Source organism: Chiloscyllium plagiosum, chromosome 48, assembly GCF_004010195.1.
Source record: "Chiloscyllium plagiosum isolate BGI_BamShark_2017 chromosome 48, ASM401019v2, whole genome shotgun sequence".
Classification (NCBI taxonomy): domain Eukaryota; kingdom Metazoa; phylum Chordata; class Chondrichthyes; order Orectolobiformes; family Hemiscylliidae; genus Chiloscyllium; species Chiloscyllium plagiosum.
The window spans coordinates 597,996-605,561 of NC_057757.1; the positions used below are offsets into that span (position 1 = coordinate 597,996).

At 43.2% G+C, this 7,566-nt stretch overlaps 1 protein-coding gene across 1 annotated transcript in view; it reads left to right on the top strand.

Annotated features, from left to right (window-relative positions):
- Positions 1–7,566, top strand: part of LOC122544283 — a 37,882-nt gene that overhangs the window by 23,545 nt on the left and 6,771 nt on the right. Inside the window, exons 8-9 of the mRNA XM_043683360.1 lie at positions 410–493; positions 4,666–4,716. Of these exons, the coding sequence (XP_043539295.1) occupies positions 410–493; positions 4,666–4,716 (135 nt within the window). The remainder of the gene's footprint in view (positions 1–409; positions 494–4,665; positions 4,717–7,566) is intronic.

Sequence of the window (7,566 nt, forward strand, 5' to 3'; positions counted from 1 at the left end):
CCCAGGGTTATACAGTGACAGACCTGTCCCCACCAGTACTGTCCCCCAGTGTTATAGAGTGACAGACCTTTACCCACAAGTACTGTCCCCCAGTGTTATACAGTGACAGACCTGTCCCCACCAGTACCGTATCCCAGGGTTATACATTGACAGACCTGTCCCCACCAGAACTGTACCCCAGTGTTATACATTGACAGACCAGTCCCCACTAGTATTGTACCCCAGCATTGTACAGCAACACACCTGTCCCCACGAGTACTCTGGTGATAAACTGGGAGTGCTACCCAGTTTTTAGCAAGCATAGTCTAACTATATGTGGGATAAGTAGTGATGTGAACTGGTTGAGGTTTACAATGGAAGATCTGAGGTTGATGTTTTAAAGCAATCTGAATTTCCGTTTCCCTTTTAGCATATTGGGAAGTACCTCCAGGCAGAGGCCATCAAAAAGAACCGCCAGGACTTCTATGATGACTGGAAAGGATATTTCAAAATGGTGGGTCGCCTGCAAATTCCGTTTCGGGAATTGAGTAGTTAACCTTCATGATATGTGAGGGAAGAGTCATGAAAGACTGTTTGTGGAGTGCCCAGGAGAAAGAACAAGGAACTTACAAAAAAAGTCAAGAGATGAGACATGCTGATATTTTTCATTTCAAAAACAAGTATTGGGTTAGCTACACAGTAAAGCTCACTCTATACTGTCCAGTGCAAAAACTCCCAGGAGATGGACAGCACGGGGTTGCATACATGGTAAAGATTCATCTACACTGTCCCCAATCAAACACTCCCAGGACAGGGACAGCAATGGGGTTAGTTAGAGTAAAGGTCTCTCCACACTGTCCTCATCAAAAGGAAGGTTGCTTTTCAGACTGGAGGCCTGTGACCAGTGAGGTGTCGCAAGGATCGGTGCTGGGTCCACTACTTTTCAGCATTGATATAAATGATTTGGATGTGAACTTAAAAGATATAGTTAGTTAGTTTGCAGATGGCACCAAAATTGGAGGTGTAGTGGACGGAGAAGAAGGTTATCTCAGAATACAACAGAATCTTGTTCAGATGGGCCAATAGGCTGAGGATTAGCAAATGGAGTTTAATTTAGATAAATGCAAGGTGCTGTATTTTGGAAAGGCAAATCAGGACAGGACTTAGACATTTAATGGTAAGGTCCTGGGGAGTGTTGCTGAACAAGGAGACCTTGGAGTGCAGGTTCACAGTTCCTTGAAAGTAGAGTTGGAGATAGATAGGATAGTGCAGAAGGTGTTTAGTATGCTTTCATTTCTTGGTTAGAGCATTGAGTATGAGAGTTGGGAGGTCATTCGTTAGGCCACTTTTGGAATATTACCATTGCCATTCTGATCTCCTTCCTATTGACAGGGTTCAGAAAAAATTTACAAAGATGTGGCCGGGTTTGAGGATTTGAGCTATTGGGAAAGGCTGAACAGGCTGGGGCTGTTTTCCCTGGAGCGTCGGAGGCTGAGGGGTGACCTTATAGAGGTTTATAAAATCATGAGGGACATGGATAGGATAAACAGACAAGGTTTTTTCCCTGGGGTTGGGGAGTCCAGAACTAGAGGGCATAGGTTTAGGGTGAGAAGTAAAAGATGAAAACGGAACCTAAGAGGCATACAGGATGGTGCATGGATGGAATGAGCTGCCAGAGGAAGTGGTGGAGGCTGGTACAATTACACCATTTAAAAGACATCTGGATGGGTATATGAACAGGAAGGGTTTAGAGGGATATGGGCAAAGTGTAGGCAAATGGGACTAGAGTAATTTAGTCTGGTTCCATGCCGTACATCTCTGTGGGATCTTGGTCAGCGCACACTGATGACATTAGGAGAAAGTGAGGACTGCAGGTGCTGGAGATCAGAGTCGAGTGTGTGGTGCTGGAAAAGTACAGCAGGTCAGGCAACATGCGAGGAGCAGGAGAATCAACACTTCTGGCAAAAGCCCTTCATCAGGAAAGACGCACCTCATTCCTTACGAAGGGCTTTTGCCCAAAGTATTGATTCTCCTGCTTCTTGGATGCTGCCTGACTGCTGTGCTTTTCCAGCACCACATACTCTTCACTGATGATGCTACCTAGTATGTTGACGAAACGTCTGAAACCAAACCTTCCAGCTCAGCAAACAAACTCATATCTAGCATCTTTATGACTCCGGGGACAGGATCAGCACAGGGTCAGATACAGAGTAAAATCATTTCTACATGTTCCCCCCCTCCATCAAACCCTCCCAGGATAGGGACAGCATGGGGTTAGTTACAGAGTAAAGCTCCCTCTACACTGTCACCTCATCAAACACTCCCAGTACAGGGACAGGACAGGGTTAGATATAGAGTAAAGCTCCCTTTACACTGTCCTCCATCAAACACTCCCAGGGACAGGGGCAGCACGGGGTTAGATACAGAGTAAAGCTATTTCTACACTGTACTTATCAAACCCTCCCAGGACAGGGACAGCACACTTCCAGGATGATTACAGCAGTGTTCAATATAGAATAGAGTCTTAGCTTTTAACCTGAGAAACCCAGGTGAAGACACAGGAACCTGAATGCTGTAAGGGCTCCCTCAAATATCCCGCCATTACCTCTCCAAATCTTTTCTGTCTTTTCCCTGCATCTTTGTTTGTTCCTTTAACTGACCATTCTGCAGATACTGTAAAACTCAGCAGGACAAGGACATTTGTATCATTCATGTCTCTGGGCTTGGAGATGGGGTATTGGATAAGCCCAGTTTGTGTCAAATTAAAAGCTGATCCAGTGCTGAAAGAGGCGACCCCCCCACATCCACACCCACACGCACCAATTCTCTGAGGAGTTGCTCACGAGACCGACTGGTATTTATCAGATGTCTTGTCCTTAGGTACTTTTTGACTGAGTGCTGTAGCAAGGTGATCTGCTTTCGGTCTGTGTGACTGAGAGGGTATAATTACATTTCAAACATTAAAGACTTCAAAAAAATTATTCAGCTTTTGAATTGTAGATAAAACATCAGTTTTGTGGATTATTAATTATTTGTGAGATGTGACTTGTCAACGAGAAGGCCAGCATGTATTGTCCGTGTGTAATTGACCTTGAGGATGAAGTGGTGAGTGATGTTCTTAAACCTCTGTGGTGTTGGTACAGCTGCCTTGCCCTTGTATAAAGAGTTGCAGCGTTTTCAGCCAGTGACTTGGAAGAAACAGGTGATATATTTCCAACCATCTTTAACATTGTTGAATCCAGGCTGTAAAAAATCGGGAAGTTTCATTAATGTTGCACTCTATCCGATTTTAAAAAATAATGATTTAAGATGATTGGCAAAAGAACTAGAGACAGTTATAAAGAAACACTTTCTCAAACGACAAATTTGTTGTGATCTGGAATGCACTCCTGAGAAGGCAGTGGAAGCAGTTGTAATTTTCAAACGGACATTGGATAAATAATTGAAGGGAGAGAATTGACAGGGCAATGGGGAATGGGATAAATTAAATAGTTCTTTCACAGAATCAGCACCGACACGATGTGCTGTATGATCATTAATAAAACACTGCTGCACAATGATGTGGGCAAGGATTACAAAAAGAAATTTGCATGAAACGTTCTTTGCCCAAAATGAAAATATCAACTTCTTAAAGCAAATAATTTCTTCCACTTTGGTGTGGATGGTTGGTCGGGCACGGTTTATTACTTGGCTGGAACTCTAACCACCCAATAATGATTGCCTTTTCAAATCGGGTTTTACTTACTCCGTCCTTTACAATATATTGTAACGACTGCTACTGAAAGAACAGTGACTGCTCCCTTCATTCCCTTCCTCCACATCCTCTCAAACATAAAGAGTCATTGTCACAAGTGGTCAGCCTTTAACAGAAGATTCTGATGTCCGGGATACTGAGATTTTGATTTGGTTGCCAAGATGATGACATTCAGTATCTTATAAGCTACATTCAAGTATTCCGTTCAGATGATATCCCTAATCAGTGATTACTCAAATGCATCTGGGGCTTCCCATGCCAGTTTGTTCCACCATCCACTTCCATATTTAATGAGCGTACATCCAACCTTCCCATTCTGGGGTTTGTGGTACATTTGTAGCTCCAGCTATTCCTGCTGTCTCTTGTGGATTTTGTTTTCTTTTGTAAAGGGAAGGGAGTGGTTAGCAGGGTAATTCAGCAATTGTGGGAAATGAATGTGTACTATATATCTCATCTTGTGGCAAGTTCCATTTGGGTATCTGCACATGGTGACAGTGAAATCTGGAGGTGACTATATGGCTGCAGCATCAGACTTAAATCCTCAAACACAATGGAGCATTAATGAGAGTGCTTTATCAGGATGAGGTTAGGCCCATTGTGAAATCCAGTGTTGTACCATCTATGTTCATTTAATCCAAGTTATTTTTAAAAGTAACAATTCTGTTGTTGGTCTGTTATTAATTGATCCATTAGCTTCCTGTTTCTACACACTGAGTCTGCTCTGCCATTCAATCATGGCTATATGTTTCTCAACACTTGCCTTTTCGCTCTAACCTTTGATTCCCTTACTAATCAGGAACCTATTTATCATTAGGAGGGATTTTAATATTTGTGATGTGCACTCACGAGTAATGTTCTCTGCATGTGTTATAAAGTTACTTTTGACTTTGGGATTGCAGCTATAAAGTAATTTGCTTCACTTTCCTTTTCAGAATGTCGCAAGGCAAAACAATGACAGTGATTGTGGAGCTTTTGTACTTCAGGTGTGTGAAACAACAGTTTGTTGATTAAAAAACAAATCCCTTCAAATCTGTTTGGCCACAACGTTAGATACTGGCTTTTCTATATTTTGACTCCATCTGGCTATCTTGGTTCTACACGCCCATACAACAAAACTTTAAATGCTTCAATTAATTCATCCCGAGCTTTCAATTTTCAAGGGAATACATGTCTAGTGTATGTAACCTGTCCTTGTAATACAATATAATAACACTTAAGAAAAGACTCATTGGTCCATAGATCTTGTCTTCTGTTGCTGTTGTCTGGCCTGACTGCTTTTAGTAATAAAGGTGTCACACAGGTCCCTTGTTAATCCGCTACAATAATGCTGTTCAAATGCATTAAAACATGGGTTGTCAATGTCCTAGGTGAAATCTGTCAGGGGCAGCAGCCCATCAGTTTTGCTAGGACTGGTTGAAAATGACTTTGTTATCAGATTGCCTAATTGCTGTTCTTCTCAATCTCCCTTTAGCTGCTCCAGTAGAAGCTTTATCTCCAAAGCCATTGATATCTAGCCCTCATTCTTTTCAGGGCAGCTTGCTCTAAGCCAATAAAAATGCTTTTATTTAAGTATGATTTGTTGTCTGAGCAGTGAGTTGGTTAGGTTTGACCATATATTGATTTTACTCAAAGGGCATGCTTAGCTTCTTTTTGCATATTGGTATTTTGAGGTCGATCCACTTTTCATTAATGTATTAGCCCTGCCTTGGAGGACAACCACACCAATCTTCAAGTAATCTACAGTTTTTTGCAAATTTACACGTCATATTAAAATCTGGTAGCACAACATTTTTGGCACCCCTGCTTTCAAACAAAGAACCATTGAAATGGTTTGGGGCAGAAAAATGGCCTCTCCGCCTATTGTACCATAACAGTCCTTCAGATGCCAATCCAGGTACCCTTTAAACAAGCTGAGGGTTTAGGCCTTCACCACCAAACTGGGCAGTAAATTCCAAATACCCCACAAGTTCTCCTCATGTCTTTGTCTAATCCAAGTTCATTCTAATATTATGGTCACTGTTGTAAACGATAGCTACCTTTATTGACTGACTCGTCACTATTCTTTTCACAAAAGCAAACTCCACATACAACAGCTCTGTTTCCCATTTGGGCCTGGGCAGTTATGAGCCTGGCTTATAGAAATGGTCATGTGTGCCATTATAAAGATGGGCAAGGAACCTCTTGGACAAATGACTGCAGCATCCAACTAGTTAATAGTCTTTCACTGTAAGTAGAAGATGCCTGATGCAAAATGTTCAGAGCATATGGTGGGCAAGTTGTTGGAGGGAAAGATTTATATGTATTTGGATAGGCAAGGACTGATTTGGGATAATCAACATGGCTTTGTGCATGGGAAATTATGCCTCACTAACTTGATTGAGTTTTTTGAAAAAGTAATGAAGAGGACTGATGAGAACAGAGCGGTGGACGTGATCTTCAGGAAGGCATTTGACAAGGTTTCTCATGGTAGACTGATTAGCAAGGTTAGATCACATGGAATACAGGGAGAACTAGCCATTAGGATACAGAACTGGATCAAAGGTAGAAGACAGAGGGTGGTGGTGGAGGGTTGCTTTTCAAACTGGAGGCCTGTGACCAGTGGAGTGCCACAAGGATTGGTGCTGGGTCCACTGCATCTCGTCATTTATATAAGTGATTGGATGTGAACAGAGGAGGCATATTTGGTAAGTTTGCAGATGACAGCAAAATTGGAGGTGTAGTGGACAGCAAAGAAGGTTACCTGAGAGTACAATGGGATCTTGATCAGATGGGCCAATTGGCTGAGGAGTTTAATTTAGATAAATGTGAGGTGCTAGATTTTGGAAAGGGAAATCAGGGCAGGACTTAATGGTAAGGTCCTGGGGAGTGTTGCTGAACAAAGAGACCTTGGAGTGCAGGTTCATAGCTCCTTGAAAGTGGAGTCGCAGGTAGATAGGTTAGTGAAGAAGGCGTTTGGTATGCTTTCCGTTATTGGTGAGAACATTGAGTACAGGAGTTGGGAGGTCATGTTGCACCTATCCAGGACATTGGTTGGGCCACTTTTGAAATATTTTGTGCAATTCTGGTCTCTCTGCTATAGGAAGGATGCTATTAAACTTGAAAGGGTTCAGTAAAGATTTACAAAGATGTTGCCTGGTTGGAGGGTTTGACCTTTTGGGCGAGGCTGAATAGGCTGGGGCTGTTTTCCCTGGAGTGTTGGAGGCTGAGAAGTGACCTTATAGCGGTTTTTTAAATCATGAGGGGCAAGAATAGGGTAAATAGATAAAGGTCTTTTCCCTGGGTTTGGGGAGTCTAGAACTAGAGAGCATAGGTTTAAGGTGAGAGGGGAAGATTTAAAAGGGACCTAAGGAGCAACGTTTTCACACAAAGGGTGGTGTGTGCTAGAGGAAGGGGTGGAGGCTGGTACAGTTACAGCATCCAGTCCCTGTACACCTCCATACCCCATCACGAAGGACTCAAAGCCCTCTGCTTCTTCCTTTCCTGCCGTACCAACCAATACCTTTCCACTGACACCCTCCTTCGACTGACTGAACTGGTCCTCACCCTGAACAACTTCTTTTTCCAATCGTCTCACTTCCTCCAAACCAAAGGAGTAGCCATGGGCACCCGCATGGGCCCCAGCTATGCCTGCCTCTTCGTAGGATATGTGAAACAGTCCATCTTCCGGAGCTACACTGGCACCACCCCCCACCTTTTCCTCCGCTGCATCGATGACTGTATCGGCGCTGCCTCGTGCTCCCACAAGGAGGTTGAACAGTTCATCCACTTTACCAACACCTTCCACCCCGACCTCAAATTCACCTGGACCGTCTCAGACTCCTCTCTCCCCTTCC